At 35.6% G+C, this 20,895-nt stretch overlaps 1 protein-coding gene across 1 annotated transcript in view; it reads left to right on the top strand.

The window, feature by feature from the left end:
* CDH12 (cadherin 12, type 2 (N-cadherin 2)) overlaps nucleotides 1–20,895 on the top strand; it is a 343,779-nt gene that overhangs the window by 258,354 nt on the left and 64,530 nt on the right. Inside the window, exon 5 of the mRNA XM_010832134.1 lies at nucleotides 15,185–15,372. Within this exon, the coding sequence (XP_010830436.1) occupies nucleotides 15,185–15,372 (188 nt within the window). The remainder of the gene's footprint in view (nucleotides 1–15,184; nucleotides 15,373–20,895) is intronic.

Genomic DNA, 20,895 nt, shown 5'->3' with positions numbered 1-20,895 from the left:
GATAAACATATTTTTACTTATTGAAAAATATTGATCTGTTTAATTAAAACATATCTCTTCATTTCATTCTATCATTAATTTTTGGCATCCAGGTTGAGATAGGCTCTTTTAATAGTTTAAAGTTTATAGTATTTTGTTTATGTTTAAGGAAGTAGTCATTATAATATGTAATTAATAAAGATTTTTATTAGAAACAGTATGAACCCAGTTACACCCAGAGGGGTTACAAAGTCGTATTCTCTTTGTTCACCATTTGGTAAATGGAAAATGGTGAGTTTTGACACTGAAATTTTCTTGGTAAAACCATGTAATAAGTTATTCTGAATAAAGAACTAAAAACCGCTACTCAGATCTAGCCTTTGAAAATGTACTTTCACATTCTCCCAGGTGCCCAAAGTTTTATTGTTACGAAGATGACTGAGATCACCCACTAAAGATACATACTCAAGATTTAAATTTATTTTAGATATATTTGCATATTTATATATTTTATATTTGATTTTAATAGGCAATTTGAAATTTTAAAATATAGATTTATATATTTATTTAAATAAAATCATAGGAAAAAGTACTTCGTGAATTTTGAGTACCCAGGATACAGCTGAATATGTAATTATGTGCCCTGGAGGAAGGCATAGCAACCTACTCCAGTATTCTGGCCTGGAGAATCCCATGGATAGAGGAGCCTGGTGGGCTACAGTCCATGGGGTCTCAGAGTCAGATAGGACTGAAGCAGCTTAATATGTACATGCTGAGAATCACTTCAGTTCTTTTCACAGTCTCCTTCGGGGCCTGTTAGGGAATGAAATATGTACAAATCTTACCTCTTAGTTTATCTGGAGACTCTGGCCAAGGGCTTGCTTCCTACCTGCTGGTCAAGCACAAATAAACTGTTAAAAACCCCAGTATGATTCTAAAGATGCCTCTGAGGCAAAGGTGGTATTTCTGTTCTTATCACTGTCTCCAATATGTTATTTTAGGTGAAAGAATTCAAAAGAGATGGTAGCAATTACTCTGAATGAAATACCAGAAGAAACATGACTAAAATAATTGGTCTTATGTAAGTTCTACTACTATTTAAGTGAGAAAGCCTACTTCAACTTCACTCAAATATTTTAGATTGGAAGAGTGGCATAGATCAGTTGTATGCAAATTTAACAGTTTAGATCAAATGCAAGTTAAGGCTTTCCTTAATTGGAACTGGGTGTTGGTTTTAAGTGGTAAGAAAAAAATAATATGTGAAGGGGTTAATGATATAAACTCATGTTTGTGTATGTTTCTCAAATTTAATATTAGTGCCAATTTAACATCAACTTTAATACACAGTTTAATTCCCATAGTTAAAATTTTATTTAAGAAATTTCAAACATATAGGATTTTTCTAGCATTCTCTGACAATTTATTCTAATCTGTGGCTTTTACGGTGTGTGTGTGTGTGTGTGTGTGTGCTCAGCTGCTCAATACCTCCCAAAAACATGACTAAGACAAAAAAATTATATAAGTTGATCTTTAATATTATATGTATCTATGATATTTGACAATTAGATATTCTCTTCATTTTAGGAGGAAATGTTTAAAAAGCATTGTGTGCCTGCACGCTAAGCTGCTTCAGTCATGTCCAACTCTTTGTGACCCCATGGACCATAGCCCACCAGACTCCTCCTCTGTCTATGGTAGTCTCAAGGCAAGAATACTGGAGTGTGGTTGTCGTGCCCTCCTGCAGGGATCTTCCCAACTCAGGGATTAGACCAGGGTCTCTTACATCGCCTGCATTGGCAGGATGATTCTTTACCACTAGTGCCAACTGGGAAGCCCTAAAAAAGCATTAAAAATTATAAATTTTAGGGATTAAAAAAGTACACAAAGAGTTTATACTCAATAATTTTTCAGTTCTCACACAGAATGTAGGCATGGGTCATAATAGTTGATGATTCTATTTCTATTCTTGAAAAATAAGCCAAGACACATTATAAAACCAGCTTTTCACTAAGTGGAATAAATGCTTTCAGTTTAATTCCCAAATGGGTCTTTGTCTATTTCAATAAAAACAAATAAGAAATAACTATCTCCTGAAGATAAGACATACAATTGATAATCTGGAACTTACTCACCAGTGGCCTCCCAGTGGCTCTCAAATCATGTTTGCCTTAGGAATCCTTTGGGATCCTATGTTGTAGGGATAAAAGCAGTGCTTCAGTTGACAGAGCTTAGACCCAGAAATCTGAATTGTAAATAAGCATTCCAATAGACTCTGGTATAGGTAGTCTGCAGGGCACAATTTGAAATCCACCAGTTTACTGTGATGAAGGGGCAAGTGTTGATTCTCTGAGATGGCTTTTTCATTATTCATTAACTAGAGGTAATAAGTTAATTATTTTGCATCTCATGAGAATTTTTTAATTTGCACAAAATTCTATTCCTATAAAATTCCACCTGTATGGGTGGAGACTGCATACTAAACTACAGTCATTTTAAATTAAGTATTTTGAAAGTTTTTTTTTTTAACAATTAAGCACTCATATACATTTTTATATCTTGCTTAGACATCTTCCAAAGAGTTTATGCATGTCAGATACTGATGCTTTAAGGCTGAATTCAAATTTTATCAAAGTGAGTACAATCTGAATGCAAGCTCAGTGAAAAACTTTGCACTCCCAATTCTCTAGTGAGACAGGTCTACTGAATTTCAGTAGTCTGTATAAGCAGATGTAACTAAATGAAAAACAACAGAACTTTAAAACCACCTCTCTCCTTTCTTATTATTGCCCCTGTGAATATCATATTGTGCTTTGTGGATGAGTATATGAATCTTTTTAAAATAGTGCTGACACTTTTTTATGATCTACTTGGTCCTGTTCCCAATGTTGCAAGGTATAGAAGATTGGAACCTGGTTGCTCCATTGCTCTATTAGCAGATTCTCAGAGAAGCTGAGCATATGAGATGGATAGCAAGTGATGTCACTGAGATGGCAATAATAACAATAATATTATTACTATCAAAGTTTTACTCAGAGTAAAGAATATATGCTCTGATTGTTAATGTCATTTCCCCAGTTGTCTTAAAATGCTTTAAGTTTATTTTATTATTACTGTAGCCTTTGAAAATTGCATTGTCAAAAATTCCTGCCACTTTTATATAATCAAATATGTGTATGTATGATACTTGTTCTTGATTCTTAAGAGATGTGAATTGAATACTACTCTCTTTATTCTTCTCACCCTACAGTGCACTCTATAAGACAAATATCTATATGTGTAAATAAATAACAACCACTATAAAATTCCAAAATTGTAATATGATAAGAATAATTATTCGTATAAGGAGGATACAACTATTTGATCAAGCTAGAATTGTTACAAAATATTTATGAAGGATATAGAATTTAAGAAGAAATGTGTGTATAGTTAAAAATTTAACAGACTGAAAGAGAGAAGGTTGGTTGCAGAGTGCCATGAGCCTGAAACAGACACATATATTTATGTATATATGTGTGCTTTTGATTAGAGTGGGAATGTCATAAATCAATAAGTTAGAACAATAATTTGGAAAACACTGAAGCAGAGAGAAGATGTGGCACAGACCTAGGGGAGCTGTTTGGAATAGACAGATGCAGAACTGAGAGATCGGAAGTAGCAGGACAGGAAGGGCTTTGTGATCTGCTGGATTCAGAGATAAGTAAAATAAAGAGCTGGCAAAGAAATTATTTAAACTAAGGGATAGTTTTTCTGTTGATATGCTGAAATTAGTGAAAATCAAGAAAAAATAGATGAAAATACAGAATGTTTCAAAGAAAAATCAAAGTCAAAAAAAAAAAAAAAAGCTTTTCTGACATAAAGATAGAAGTGATAAAGGAAACTTGAGGCATGGATGAATTTAATCAGAATAAAGAGGATATAAATCTTTAATTTTGAGTATAAGTTCAGGAAGGGGGATGACGAAAGTATAAGGAGAACTTTAGAAATTATTACCTCAAACATTTAAACATATTTCTGACAATGGTGTACATTTTTAATCACAGTTATGAAAGCATCCTAAATTTCCATTTACTTCACAATTTAAATATATTTCATATTTGCCTTACTATTAGTCTAAGCATAAATAGGCAAAGACATTGGACTTCTACAATATTTATGAGTTAAACATGTATAAACAATACTAAAAATCATAAAAACAAAATATTTTGTACATAAGAAACATTTTATTACCAAATATTGGACACAATAAATTGTGTCCTTTAGTGAATAATGTTTCATGGATTGCTAGTTTTATTGAGGAATAAATGGCTATCTCATTTTTGTACTATATATAGGAGATAAAAAATTAATCTCTTCCCTCAAGCATCTCTGTGTATAATAGGAAGATTAAATTAATGGACAATTATACTACTTGAAGTAAAGTAAATGATGGACTTACGCATAAAGTGATATACAAATGTGTAAGATGGGCACCCAAATCATTAGAGAGTATATCTGAGAGGATGTTGAAGGAAAGATTCTCAATGCTATCTCTGAAATATCTAATAAGAGTTAATCAGTGGAACAGCAAATGTGTACCAAAATATGCTAAAACACTGGAAAAACATAATGCATAATTTAAAGAGCTGTGAAAAAATTGGAAATGCAAAGACACAAGAACAAGTTTCATCAAAAATGACTTGACGCTGTCCTTGAAAGAATGAAAAATAGAATTTATGCAAAGGGCAATGAGGAGTAGTAGGCAAATGAAACATTTTAGGTATAAGTAACAAAATAGGGAAGAGATATGGACTAGTCAACTAATAAAATATAGACAATTACAGAAAATTTAAACTACTGCATGTGCACATAATGCATTAATATGTGATGAATATTCAGAAATAAAATTTGTAGATAATGAACTTGTTGCTATTGAAAAAATTAGTTTTGCTTAAAAGAAACTAAAATATCATGTGGGAAGTGACTATTAACAAATATCACTATTCTAGACTAAGCATCAGAATATTTCAAAAAATGTTTGAAAAGTCAAACTTTTGGCTAAATAAGTATTCCCAGGTGAATTTGAATTTCAAACACTTTTCAAGACCCTAATTTGTAAGATGCTGAATATATTTATAATTTATAGTAAAATCTTTGATGTGGCCTATTTTTGTGAAATTATTGGAAAATATCAATGAGAATTATTCACCTATTGTGTTTTGTTAGGTAAATCAGAAATTAAATAGACAAGGATGAAAGATAGTTTTACACATTTAATGGAGGTTTTAAGGGAAGAGTAAATGTACTCCAGAAAATGAATGTACAGTGGAAGGTTATTGATGCACTTGAAATGGTGTGTGCTCCTGCCAAGCTCTCCATCATGCTTACTATTATGTAATGGGAGGAGTGGTTATATAAATCACATATATTAATACATAAATATATATATTTTAAAATCAGGAACAGTTGTTTTTCTGACAATCATTGTTGTTACTTTTTAGTTGCTAAGTTTTATCTGACTTTTTTGCAACCCCATGGACTATAGCCTGCCAGGCTCCTCTGTCCATCGAATTTCCCTGGCAAGATTACTGGAGTGGGTTGCAATTTCCTTCTGCAGGAGATCTTCTCAACTCAGGGATCGAAACCACATCTCCTACGTTGGCAGACAGATTCTTTACCACTGATCCACCAGGGAAGCCCCCAGCTACCAGGAAATCCCCTGACAATATAAATGGGTTTTTGTTTCATAATTCATTTGGAATTTTTTTGTTGAAATTTCACTATAAAGTCTTGAAAAAGAATAATATTATAAAAAGCAATTTGTTTTGCTCGGAAACGTAGCCACATGTTTACTGAATCTACAAATCAGTTGCTGCTAAGTCGCTTCAGTCATGTCCGACTCTGTGCGACCCCAGAGATGACAGCCCACCAGGCTCCCCCGTCCCTGGGATTCTCCAGGCAAGAACACTGGAGTGGGTTGCCATTTCCTTCTCCAATGCATAAAAGTGAAAAGTGAAAGTGAAGTTGCTCAGTCCTGTCCGACTCCTAGCGACCCCATGGACTGCAGCCTACCAGGATCCTCCGCCCATGGGATTTTCCAGGCAGGAGTACTGGAGTGGGGTGCCATTGCCTTCTCCATACAAATCAGTAGAACTATGGTATAAAATATAAAAAAATTGTACTTGAAATGTTGGAGCTATGTAAAAAGAAAGAGAGAATTGGAAGGATAGAAAGAGATGTGATAAATATCCTTCCTTTCTTGGGTGCAGAAGACATTTTATCTTTAGAGTCACATCCCTTTCCTGGAAACCTCTTACATCCCTTAATGCTCTCTTCTCTACATCTTCATTGATATTTATTTTATAAACACTGAAAAGAGAAACGTTGCCCAAGTCTATCCAACAGAATCAATCCACCCTTAATTGGAGTCTGCATTCATCAATACAGCTGAAATTAAGAAGAACTTGAATTATTTGTATTTGTAAAGGGGTTATTTGATAACTCAACAATTGCCTCCACTTGACTGACACTAAGGCAGAAAAAACAAGTAAAGTGAAATAGTCAGACCAAATAAGGGGCTGTAGTTTAGAGCAGAGATAACACTTGATTGGTTCAACTTACTGACTGTAAGTAGCTACATGTTTGTACCTCAATTTCTTCATCTGTATGGTGGAGCTGGCTCTACCACATCCTCACAGTCACTTATGCACATCTCCTCTCAAATCTGTATTCAGTGATGTTGTGTTGAAGTAAGCCAGGATGGGAGTTTTACTGGTAAATGATAAGACAGAGGGAAACCCTGTAAAGATGTCCACTTCTAAACTGAAGCCCCATCTGCCCTGGTCCAGTTTGGCTTGAAGGTGGAGTGGCAGACGAGATAAGTCTTCATTTTGCTTAAGGATGAGAACATTAATAAATATGATATACTAGAAATGTCTGATTTCCAAACTCAGATTTTGGTAATTAAAGTCAACATAGGACTGCCTATTTAAAGATGAGCAGAAAAGGCAAATGAAGAAACTCTATAGGAACAGTGGGAGACAAAGGAAAAGGGTTTTATTGCATCTTACACATTGTACTTTTTTAGACTATTGGTAATATGATGTGTCATAGTCTGAAAGTTCAGGAAGCTGATCTATCCTCCATATGATATTATCTTTTCTGTAAAATATGAGAAAACATCATATGCGATATGTTTGCTTTCATTTCCTTTTTATTTTCTATAGATAAAGAAAGATCATTTTGTGTGCATAGGACTTCTCTTGTGGTTCAGATGGTAAAGAATCTGCCTGCAAGGGAGGAGACCTGGGTTTGATCCCTGCATTGCGAAGATCCCTGGAAAAGGGAATGGCAAACCACTCCAGGATGTGTGTGTGTGTTAGTCATTCAGTCATGTCCAGTATTCTTGCCTGCAGAATTCCATGGACAGAGGCGACTGTGGCTACAGTGCATTGGGTCACAAAGAGTCAAACATGATGGAGCTACTAACACACACAGACACACTCAAGTAATTAAAACACTAAAATGTTTATAAAGCAACATTTCACTTCTCTGTAATTAGGTGGGAAATCATATATACAGATCACTAATGTTTGACTTCAGTCACTGAATCAACAGTTTTATAATAATACACATTTATTTTCTAAATTTTATTTTTTAAAAACTTTAAATTTTTTTTAACTTTTTTTTGTTTTTTTTTTTTTAAAGTATACAATTCAGTGCTTTTTATTATACATACACAGTTGTGTAACCATCACTGTGATCTAATTATAGACTATTTTTATCATCCTCAACGAAACTGCATGCCTATTAGAATAGGTCCCCCATCCCTCTCCTTTGCCTCCCCAACTCCAAGGCATAATTTTATCTACTTTATTTTATAGATTTGCCTATCTGTATACTCCATATAATGAATTCATACAATAGTTAATCCTTTATATCATATGTTTTACTTAAAATAACATGTTTAAAAGTTAATCCATTTTGTAGCAAGTATCAATAATTTAAAAATTGACACATAGTTGATATACCATATCATGTTAGTTTCAGGTGTACAACATAGTGATTGGACATTTAAGTTCATCACTAAAAGATCAGTACGGTAGATCTAATGACCATCTATGCCCGTAGAAAGCTATTACAATACCATTGATGACGTTCATTACTTTGTACCATGTAACACTGTGATTATTTATTTCATAACTGCAAGTATATACACCTCTTAGTTCCCTTTACCTATTTTGCCCATCTCCTACACTTCCCTCCCCTCTGGAAATCACCCATTGTTTGTTCTCTGTGTCTGTGTGCGTATGTGTGCATGCTCAGTCTCTCAGTCACGTCTGACTCTTTGCAATCCTATGGACTGTAGCCCTCCAGGCTCCTCTGTCCATGGGCTTCTCCAGGCAAGAATACTGGAGTGGGTTGCCATTCCCTCCTCCAGAGGATCTTCCCGACCCAGGGATTGAACCCACGTCTCTTGTCTCCTGTATTGGCAGGTGGATTCTTTACCGCTGTGCTGCCTGGGAGGCCCCATTCTCCTTATCTCTGAGTCTGTTTTTGTTTTGTCAGTTTTTAAAAATATTAAAAAAAAATCCTTATGATGTTGTGTTGGTTTCTGCCATACAACAATGCAGGTCAAGTTTTGTTTCTCAAATATCAAATGTAAGTGAGATCATATGATATTTGTCCTTTTCTGTATTTTTGTATTTTACTTAGCGTAATGCCTTCTAAATCCATCCACATTGCAACAAATGGCAAGATTTCATTCTTTTTTATGACTGATTTTGTACTATAGCTTGAAATTAGGGAGCACGCTACTTCTAGCTTTACTCTTTTTTCTCAAGATTTCTTTGGCTATTAATGGTTTTTGGGGTTTCATACAAATTTTAAGATTTTTTTTTCCAGTTCTGTGAAACATGTTATTTGTATTTTTTTAGGATTGCATTAAATCTTTAGATTGTAGTTTTATCAATGTCTTTTATTTTTCAGAGTAGAGGTTTTCACCTCCTTGGTTATATTTATTTATAGGTATTTTATTCTTTATGGAACTGAACAGGGAATTGTTTCCTTAATTTTTCTTCTATATTTCATTACTAGTGTATTGAAATGCAACATATTTCTGCAAATTAATTTGGGATCCTACATCTTCACTGAATTCATTTATTAGTTCTAATAGTTAAACATAGCATTCATATTGATAAATATGTAAGTATATATTAGTATTGACACTGTGAATAATTTCTTGTCACCTGTTTTATATCTTACTCTGTGTTGGACAGGTAGAGCCATTAAGATGTTTCATATGCGTCAAATGTAGGGTGCCCAGAAAATGATGGCAGTGTAATTACATAGTACATCAAAAGCCATCCAAGTTTGGCACAGTTGAAGATTTACTTCAGCTTTGAATTAATCTGAATGACCCTAGCTTTATTGCTGTTGAGTTTCTAGAAGCGATAAAATGTCAAGTCATTGAAAATAAAACGACAGAGTGTAAGCAATCTGACAAGACTAAGGCACAGTTTTTTTTGACTTGTTCCGTATTCTGCAGGCTTTATTACCAACTGTGATGTTCTACTGAGAAATGCTTGTCTTAATGAATGCATCTTCCACCTTACTAATATGTATACTTCTTATGTAAACAACAGAAAATTCAGTGCTCTGTATGTGTTTGTTTTATGTACACTAAAACCTCAGTGTACAAAAATAATATAAATGGGAAACCACTGTTTTACTTCTATTATATATTAATTTGGGTAGGGCATGTTAATGGAATGTTATTGAGTAGATCTTTTGTGGACAGGGATAGTATTTCATTTTAATCACAGATTTTCCAATGCCATTAGATAATTATGAGTTTTGCAGGCTTACTGTATGCTGACAGTTTTTTTTTTAAAGCTGCTACTTAACATATATTGATAGCATAATACAAATAATAGCTATCTTCACATTTATTGTTATTAGCTTCATAAAACGTTCTTTTATAAAACATAGAACTCGTATCTCAGCATATTGTCTTGAAAAGGAGAACTTTTTCATCTATGCTCTGTATTATCTGATGTCCTTTAGATAACCTTCCTGAGTTTCAACTTTTTTTCTAACATTGAATGGTCTCAATTCTGGCTAAATATTTTGCCCTCACGAATCATAATCCCTAAGTGATGATTCCAGACTAGATTATTTTCCTTGATTTTTTGATTCTATTATTTTTATTTTTAAATATTCAAATAAGAAGCAAACCTAAATGCCTAACATGTAACTTATTTGCTTCCCTTAAATAGATAGGATAGAGTAAGAAATATTCCAAGATTATAAGTTAGACACATATTTTCCTAAAGATTTCATTCAATACTCCCTTTGCTCCAATGATGCATCACTATCACCGCCATGCACAGCTGTTCATGTTTTTAATTTGAAATCCACTACACTTGGCAACCCACTCCAGTATTCTTGACTGGAGAATCCCATGGATGGAGGAGTTTGGTGGGCTACAGTCCACGGGTCGCAAAGAGTCGGACACGACTGAGCGACTTCACTTTCACTTACACTTGACTACCACCTGCCAATGCAGGAGACACAGGAGACGCGGGTTCCATCTTTGGGTCAGGAAAATCCCCCAGAAAAGGAAATGGCAACCCACTCCAGTATTCTTGCCTGGGAAATCCCCCGGACAGAGGAGCCTGGTGGGCTACAGTCCCTGGGGTTGCAAACAGAGAGACAAGAAGGATTGACTGAGCACACAAAGTCTTGTTTCTTAACTATACACCCTGTTAAAGCAGAATTTATTTTTCAACCTATACCTCCAACACTCTCTTTGGAAAACCTCAAGAACTTTCTAACACTTATTGATGTACCATGAGAGTAGACCATGACAGATAACACCATAGATTAAAGGTTTTTGGTATTTCTTCTATTCAATATCACAAGCACACAGTGAGATGCAAAGAATGCAGACACGTTTCTGATAAACCATAGGCATTAAGAAAAAAAGAATAAAAGGAATAATATCTCACATGTGCTTTGCCTTTTCATTTTTATTTGGAGTTTGTGACTGAGAAGTTTACAACTTTAATAACTGTGTCACATGCTTTCTTGCTGCGTTAAACAGGAATTCAGGCATCTGTATGCTTGCTTACATCTCAGGAGAGCTTCAATAGGGTCAGAGTTTAATATGGTTATTGTGAGACACTTATGCTCCAAAGAAACTAGGTTGAAAAAACTGCATCATGTTCTGATTATATAATCATGGCTATTTGAACTCATACAAATTTCCCTTGATATCTGTCTTTACCTTTTCTGTAGGTGAACATTATATAAAATGTTACCTATGATTTTATTCTTTTTCTTTGTTCTCGTTACCTCAAATTCAAACACTACTTTAAGACCACAAACACTGAGCAACTCTAAAGGCTAGCCTCTCCATTAAGAGTTTAAGGAATGAAACCTAATGAATCATAATTATAGTCTGTGAAAAATTGCTGGTTTGATAGACAAATATGAGTTTTTCAACCCAAATTATAATGTCTACCTCAGTTCAGTTCAGTTCAGTCACTCAGTCGTGTCCAACTCTTTGCAACTCCATGAATCGCAGCAAGCCAGGCCTCCCTGTCCATCACCAACTCCCGGAGTTCACTGAGACTCACATACATCGAGTTAGTGATGCCATCCAGCCATCTCATCCTCTGTCGTCCCCTTCTGCTCCTGCCCCCAATCCCTCCCAGCATCAGAGCCTTTTCCAATGAGTCAACTCTTCACATGAGGTGGCCAAAGTACTGGAATTTCAGCTTTAGCATCATTCCTTCCAAAGAAATCCCAGGGCAGATCTCCTTCAGAAGGAACTGGTTGGATCTCCTTGCAGTCCAAGGGACTCTCAAGAGTCTTCTCCAACACCACAGTTCAAAAGCATCAATTCTTTGGTGCTCAGCTTTCTTCACAGTCCAACTCTCACATCCATACATGACCACAGGAAAAACCATAGCCTTGATTAGACGGACCTTTGTTGGCAAAGTAATGTCTCTGCTTTTGAATATGCTATCTAGGTTGGTCATAATGCTCCATTATTGCCACTTGAAGTGTTCTTATTTGGTCTATGTCTATTTATTTATTTATATAACCTTTTCTCTTTTAGAGAGGTTTCTCATATCTCTTTTGAAGGCCGCTCTATTGTTAGTGCGTGCAGGCTCATGTGTGTGCTAAGTGGTTTCACTCATGTCTGATTCTTTGAGACCCCATGGACTGTAGCCCCCAGCCTCCTCTGTCCATGGGATTCTCCAGGCAAGAACACTGGAGTGGGTTGCCATTTCCTTCTCCAGGGGATCTTCCCAGCCCAGGGATTGAACCCACGTCTCTTATGTCTCCTTCTTTGTCAGGCAGGTTCTTTATCACTAGCACCACCTGGAAAGCCTGTGTGCTCAGTCGTGTTCAATTCTTTGTGACCCCATGGCCTATAGCCCACCAAGCTTCTCTGTCTAGAAGATTTCTCAGGCAAGAATGCTTTTTCATTTTCTCCTCCAGGGGATCTTCCCGACCCAAGGTTAGAACCCATGTCTCCTGTGCCTCCTGCATTGGCAGGCAGATTCTTTACAACTAAGCCACTTTTGACGCTTTTGAATTGTGGTGCTGGAGAAGACTCTTGAAAGTCCCCTGAGCTGCAAGGAGATCAAACCAGTCAATCTTAAAGGAAATCAACCCTGAATGTTCATTGGAAGGACTTCAGCTGATACTCCAATACTTTGGCCCCCTGATACAAAGAGATGACTCACTGGAGAAGGCCCTCATGCTGGGAAAGATTGAAGGCCAAAGGAGAGGGGGCTGGCAGAGGATGAGATGGTTGGATAAAGTCACTGACTCAATGGACATAAATTTGAGCAAACTCAGTGAGATAGTGAAGGACAAGGAAGCCTGGTATGCTGCAGTCCATGGAGTCACAAAGAATCAGCTACAACTTAGCAACTAAATAATTACAACAACATATAGTCAGTTAACTATTAAATTAACTGATTAAACAAGAATTTTATACCACTGTATATTTTCTATTACATGCAAATGAAAGATTTAGGTGAATATTTAACTCTCTTGAGACTAAATATATGTCCCATTGAGGCAATGTCCATTAAATGGATATAAATAAGGCTAATATCAGAGAAGGCAATGGCACCCCACTCCAGTACTCTTGCCTGGAAAATCCCATGGATGGAGGAGCCTGGTAGACTGCAGTCCATGAAGTCTCTAAGAGTCGGACACGACTGAGCAACTTCATTTTCACTTTTCACTTTCATGCATTGGAGAAGGAAATGGCAAACCACTCCAGTGTTCTTGCCTGGAGAATCCCAGGGACGGGGGAGCCTGGTAGGAGGCCGTCTATGGGGTCGCACAGAGTTGGACATGACTGAAGTGACTTAGCAGCAAGGCTAATATAAATAAGGGCAAATGGTATAAATCTTTTTGGGGGAGTGGTAGAAAGGGAGATGGCAAAATTTAAGAGCTACTAGGGCTAATTCATTTATAAAATTTTGAAGCTGATTGTGAAAGAACAATAAAACCCATACAAACAGTTGGGAGTAAAGAATAAATTATTTGGCAGAATCTCCCTAATGTGATTTATTATTTTTTCTTATATCTCTTAAAGGAAATGATTGTAATAATGTAATATAGCATGTTGAATGAACCTCACTATCCAAAAACATATTTACTTCCTAATTTAATTGCTATAAATGTAACTAGAAGTGCAAATCAAATTAATTTTCCTGGTTGCTTTACTTATAGGAAATTACAATCCAAAATCAACTAATAGAAGTTTTAATCAAAGTCATTATATATTGAAACTTTGTATTTTTGTGTTTAGTTTTGATTTTCCTCCTGTTTTCTTTCTTTCCTTATTTTGACTTAAACAGACTACTGTTTAATCAATTCATATTTTTATTGGTGAGATATCAATAAAATCCCAGGGATGGGGGAGCCTGGTGGGCTGCCGTCTATGGGGTCGCACAGAGTCGAATACGACTGAAGCGACAGCATAGCAAGCATAGCATCAATACAATAGCCTACATCTTTTTCTTCATCTCATGCCTTATAAAATTTTTCAAATTCTTGTAAACAACGTATGTTTTAATTTTGTGGGATATTATAATTTTTTGATTCTGTTGTAATTTTTGTAGAGCTTTTTCTTTAGGCTTGACTCAGTATCAAATTTATAGTAATGTTGGTGCTCCCCCTGGTGGCACAAAGCAAGCATTTTACTTTTTTCTTTAAAGATAAAATATTGAGAGAGAGAAAATTATGTCCTGATTTTAAAAGTGTGTAAAAATACCTAGAAGGAAATGCAGGAAAAATTGATTAAGTAAAAGTTTAATATTAGACTATAGCACAATATACTTAAATCTATTATAGATTAAATATATGTACATATATTTAATACATATATACTCATATACTTATTTCAAGGTCATTTTTAGTTTAGTGAGTATACTCATTGAGTAAATATTTCATTTTATTATATTTATATTATATATTTTATAAATATAGGATACATAAATATTAGGATAATATAAATATTAAGATAAATATTTTATTTTTTAATAAACATCAGGATACAAAACCTTGTTTTTCTAAGTATCTAAATATTTTTCTTCTATTTTCTGTGTGCTCATCTATCTATTCATCTATCATCTCTCTATACATCTTTTTAATCTATGTCTTATATCCTGGATTCTTTTACATTGGGCTTCCCTGGTGGCTCAGAGGTTAAAGCGTCTGCCTGGAATGCAGGAGACCTGGGTTTGATCCCTGGGTCAGGAAGATCCCCTGGAGAAGGAAATGGCAACCCACTCCAGTCCTCTTGCCTGGAGAATCCCATGGAGGCATGTTTCTAATCTATGTCTTATGTCCTGGATTCTTTCACATTAGTACCAATTTATTTCATGGATATCTTCACCTTCACATTTGATACTAGGTGCAAGTATTAGATGGTGTTAGTATGTAAAATACTTGTTCATAGTAATTTCAACACTTTCTGTTTTTAATGATTGAAATTCTACAACAAAATCCTTTGAAATGAAAAGTGAAAATACTACTCCTAATTATAACCTTTAACTGGAGAACAAACTGCCTTTTGGTTTTGCACTATTATGTCTTACAGTTGGTTTATTTTCTGTAGACTGTATTTTCAAGCCAAGTAATCTTATATATTTGACTAACTTCACTGTAAACAAAAAATATAAATATATCTCATCAGGCATTTTCCATCTGAAAGTTCCCGAATCTTCTCCTGTTGGCTCAGCTATTGGAAGAATAAGAGCAGTGGATCCTGATTTTGGACAAAATGCAGAAATTGAATACAATATTGTTCCAGGAGATGGGGGAAATTTGTTTGACATCGTCACAGATGAGGAAACGCAAGAAGGAGTTATCAAATTGAAAAAGGTACGTGGACATGTTTTTGAATAGTAGATTACCCAATAAAAATTAAACAACACAAAGGAAATGAGAGACATCTTAATTTCCTTTCAATTAGGAATATTTTAAATTAAAAAAATATCTGGGTAACTAGGAAATATTCATTCCCAACTTTTATTTTGTGATTCAACAGATATATATTTTATGTTGGACTTCCCAAGTGGTGCTAGGGGTAAAGAATGTGCCTGCCAATGCACCAGATATAAGAGATGCTGGTTCGATCCCTGGAAGATCCCCTGGAGGAGGGCATGGAAACCCACTCCAGTATTCTTGCCTGGAGAACATGATGGACAGAGGAGGGCAACAATAGGGTCGCAAAGAGTCAGACACTACTGAAGGAACTTAGCACTCACACACACATGCATATTTTATGTTGAAACAACTAGGCCTATTAATTCGCTTAAGTCATTAAAAAATTCTTACCAGAGTTTAATTTTGTTTTAATTTGTTATTGTTATCAGCTTAGATGAAAAGGTTAATTTAAAAATAAGATAATAGAAGTAAACACTAAGTATACCAGGTTTGGCATCGCCCTATTTACTACTTTTAAGAGAATATCAATATCTAACATACACTTGTTCATAAGCCTAGACCTCAGGGTGGATGAATTCTGACATGGGCAAGCTCTGCTACAGGTGAATGGAAGAAATGAGAAAGGATAAAGCTGGGCTTGAGGGTGCTATGATGTGGTAAGTAAACAGAAAAATTAACCAGGAGGGAGAAGACAAGAAGGTATAATATGATGGGAAGCCCTCTAGTTAACTTGATTTGTATAGAAGAAGAGTAAAATTCAAAATATTAGAAATATGTCATTATCTCAGGATATGTAGTTTGTCTTTTGTCAGGGAGGGGCATTAAGAAATATGTAAATGTGAGAAAGAGAAAAAATGTTTTGACTCCCTTTATCCATTTCACTGGGGTCTTCCCAGGTGGCTCAGTGGTGAAGAATCTGCCTACCAATGCAAGAAATGTAGGAGATATGGGTTCAATCCCTGGGTTGGGAAGATCCCCTGGAAGAAGAAATGGCAACCCCCTCCAGTATTCTTGTCTGGGAAATCCCATGAACAGAGGTGCCTGGCAGCCTACTGTCCATGGGATTGCAAAGAGTCGGATACGACTGGGCACACGAGCCACACCCCACACCACCCATTTCACCCACTACCCAACCTCTACTTCTGGCAACACCAATCAGTTCTCTGTATCTTATGAGCTTGTTTGTTTGTTTTCGATTTCATAGATAAATGAAATTATATGATATTTGTCTTTCTTTGACTTATTTCACTTAAATTAACATAATGCCCTCAAAGTTCTTCCATGTTGTCATAAAGAGTAACATTTTATTCTGTATCTCTGTAACTGCAGATTTCATATCCAATAATTCAATCAACTGCCAAAGTATTTGGGGGACAAGTTCCATATAAAATTCTGAAAGACAAAACTTGAAGTTGCTGCATACAGGCAACTATTTACATAGCATTTACTTATATTAGATATTATAAGTGATATAAAAATATTTACAGTGTACAGAAAATATGCAAAGGTTATATGCAAATACTATCATTTTATATAAGGGATCTGAGCATCCTTGGATTTTGGTATCTCCAAGGGGTCTTGGAGTCAATGCCCTGTGGATACCAAGGGAAGGCTGTATATACCATGTTTTCTTTATCCGTTCACTTCTCAGTGGGCATTTGAGATGCTTCCATATTTTTGTTATTGTCAATAATGATGTCTGTTTTTGTTTAGTCACTAAATCATGTCTGACTCTTTTGTAACCCCATGGACTGCAACTCTCCAGGCTCCTCTGTCCAAGGGATTTCCCAGGCAAGAATGCTGAAGTGGGGTGTCTATTTTCTTCTCCATGGGATCTTCCCAACCCAGGAATTGAACCCACTCCTTCTGCACTGGCAGGCAGGTTCTCTACCATTGAGCCACTGGGGAAGGCCTAAGCAAGCTCCAGGAGATAGTGGAGGACAGAGGAGCCTGCTGCTGCTGCTGCTAAGTCTCTTCAGTCCTGTCCGACTCTGTGCAACCCCATAGACGGCAGTCCACCAGTCCATGGGGTCGTAAAGTGTTGGGCGTGACTTAGTAACTAAATAACAATAACAAAATAATGCTGCAGTGAAAATGGGTTTGCATATGTCTTTTTAAGTTAGTGCCCGACTCTTTGTGACCCCATGGATCATAGTCCACCAGGCTCCTCCATCCATGGAATTTTCCAGGCAAGAGTACTGGAGTGGCTTGCCATTTCCTTCTCCAGGGGATCTTCCCAATCCAGGGATTGAACCCAGGTCTCCCGCATTGCAGGCAGACGCTTTACCATCTGAGCACCAGGGAAGCCCACTTTGTGAGCAACCTACATACTGGTTTCCATAATGGCTACACCAATTTATATTTGCACCAATAGTGTACAAAGACTCTTTTTTCCTCATATTCTCTCCAACACTATTTTTTTTGTCTTTTTGATAATAACCAATCTAGTATATATGAGGTGGTATCTCATTATGCTGTTAACATTTCCCTGGTGATTAGTGATGTTAAGCATCTTTTCTAGTTTGGCCTATAGTTCTTTAAATAGATTTTTTTTTTAGGGAAAGCTTTATTAAAAGACTATTTATGGATATATACATAGAGTTCTCAGAAAATTGTATCTTCAACTTATTCAGTCCCAGGAAAAGTAGATGTACAATAATAAATATGTATGTAAATATCAACAGCAGTGTTTAGGTTCCATAATGACCTTAAAATTACTTTTGGAAACTTTTCTCTCAATAGCTCAGTATAGAATTGCAATGAAAATTTTTGATATGAAATCAAATTCATATAGAAATTATATTCTTAAGTATATTACATGCATATGAAAAGTCTAAAAATACATATTCTCCATTTGAATATATCTGTTTTTAAATATCATCTGGTTTTTGTTTTTGGAGTGGTTTTCTTTTTTATCTCACTAAAGAATAAATTAAAATGCTTAAAATTCTCTAAAACACACATTCTTGTTATAATTGCATTTCCAAAATCTTTATCCAGTTTCCTTTTACTATTTTTCCCTCTCTCCTCTTTCTCCATGCATGGAAGGTATAAGTGGATTAAAAATGATGGTCAAGTTTACATGAGCTTCTCAGAATGAAAAAGGCATTTTTATTTTTTAAACCTCAACTTGGGTTCAGTTTATGAGCACTGTGACAATGCCATTTCACTGTGTCATTCTGAATTCAGAATAACATTATGCAACTTTATATATCTCTCCAAGGCACAAGACACTGCTTTTTTTTTTTAAAGAAACTATTCTTATTTTATACTTATGTCCTATTGCACTAAGGAAAGTATGAATAAATAAAACGTGCCCTATATATGGCTAAGTATTATAACAATAGAAACAATAACAAAGTCAGGATAATATAACTTAAATTTTTTTGGGGTCACATCTAATAATTAGGCCATGGGTTGCATTTAAAATGAGAGAAAAAGTCATTTTAAATTCAGCCACTTCATTCTTAGAAGAAAAGCTAAATTAAATATATGTTTTTAGTCCACAGTTTTTATATCTTACTGGATAAGTGAGAATGTGCATGCTAAGTTGCTTCAGTTGTGTATGACTCTGTGTGACCCTATGAACCATAGCATGCCTGTCCAAGGGATTCTCCAGGCAAAAATTCTAGAGAGGGCTGCCATGCCCTCCTCTAGGGGATCTTTCCTATCCAGGGATAGAACTCAAGTCTCTTATGCCTCCTGTACTGGCAGCTGGGTTCTTTACCACTAGCACCACCTGAGAAGCCCGTAAGTGAGAATAAATATATATTTACTGGATATAAATATAAATGTAAAGTTAACATGAGTTATAAATATTCAAGAACTGAAACTACATATTTATGTACATGCACACTGTGGTTTTCTTGTTACTGTTTAAGAGATTTAGGCAGTTAAATACTGAGATGAATACTTATATTGTGCAAAAGAGCAATTTTAATAATTTGACTAATTTCTAAAACAGCTCTGTACTATTTTTACATAAGTAATGATAGCATCTATTTAAAATAAAGAATGGTAAAGTAATTTCCTATTTATTTTAAAATAAGTAAAACTTCTTTGGAACTAAAAAATAAATCCTTACTATTTTGCAATTACATAATAATAATTGCAATGTGATCACAGTAAATCCACAGGAGAATTATTTAGTTTTTCCTTAAAAACGTAAGAGATAAAGTATTTTATTCTTTCTCGGGGTTTTAAATAAATAGGCTAAACTCTCTACTGATTCCACTGGACATTTTACTTATGCCCTGTTGTCACTAAACTCCTTTTTGCTGGCTTCAGTGGCAAGGGAGTGAATTGACATCAAATGATTTGGTAGCACAGCACCACCACGTGGTTGATTTTGGAAAAACTGTTAGAAAAACAGAAAAAAAGAACAATTAGGAATACTTGATTGGGCTTCCTGGGTGGCACAGCGGTAAAGAATCCGCCTACAAAGCAGAAGACACAGGAAAACCGGGTTTTATCCCTGGGTAGAAAGAAATGGCAACCCACTCCAGTATTCTTGCTTGGAAAATTCCATGGACAGAGGAGTCTGGCGGGCTACATACAGTTCATGGGGTCACAGACAGTCCAACACGACTGGGCAGGCACTCAACTGTTGTACATAGCCAAGCATACACCTCGATTTATTGTTTTTTGCCAAACATGAAAATTTCAGAAAAAAATACAAGGTGTTCTTTGTTTCTGTAAATATATTATTTTTGTATTTGCCATTTTCTGTTTTTTTAATTTATTTTTTGACAGTTATTCTAATTTTTAATTTTATTTTATTTTTAAACTTTACCTAATTGTATTAGTTTTGTCAAATATCAAAATGAATCCGCCACAGGTATACACATGCTCCCCATCCTGAACCCTCCTCCTTCCTCCCTCCCCATACCCTCCCCCTGGGTCGTCCCAGTGCACCAGCCCCAAGCATCCAGTATCGTGCATCGAACCTGGACTGGTATCTCGTTTCATACATGATATTTTACATGTTTCAATGCCATTCTCCCAAATCTTCCCACCCTCTCCCTGTCCCGCAGAGTCTATAAGACTGTTCTATACATCAGTGTCTCTTTTGCTGTCTCGTACACAGGGTTATTGTTACCATCTTTCTAAATTCCATATATATGCGTTAGTATACTGTATTGGTGTTTTTCTTTCTGGCTTACTTCACTCTGTATAATAGGCTCCAGTTTCATCCACCCCATTAGAACTGATTCAAATGTATTCTTTTTAATGGCTGAGTAATACTCCATTGTGTATATGTACCACTGCTTTCTTATCCATTCATCTGCTGATGGACATCTAGGTTGCTTCCATGTCTTGGCTATTATAAACAGTGCTGCGATGAACATTGGGGTACACGTGTCTCTTTCCCTTCTGGTTTCCTCAGTGTGTATGCCCAGCAGTGGGATTGCTGGATCATAAGGCAGTTCTATTTCCAGTTTTTTAAGGAATCTCCAC

The sequence above is a fragment of the Bison bison genome, unplaced genomic scaffold (genome assembly GCF_000754665.1).
Source record: "Bison bison bison isolate TAMUID 2011002044 unplaced genomic scaffold, Bison_UMD1.0 scf7180017864538, whole genome shotgun sequence".
In the NCBI taxonomy this organism is placed as follows: Eukaryota; Metazoa; Chordata; class Mammalia; order Artiodactyla; family Bovidae; genus Bison; species Bison bison.
This window is presented reverse-complemented; position numbering and strand designations above follow the sequence as displayed.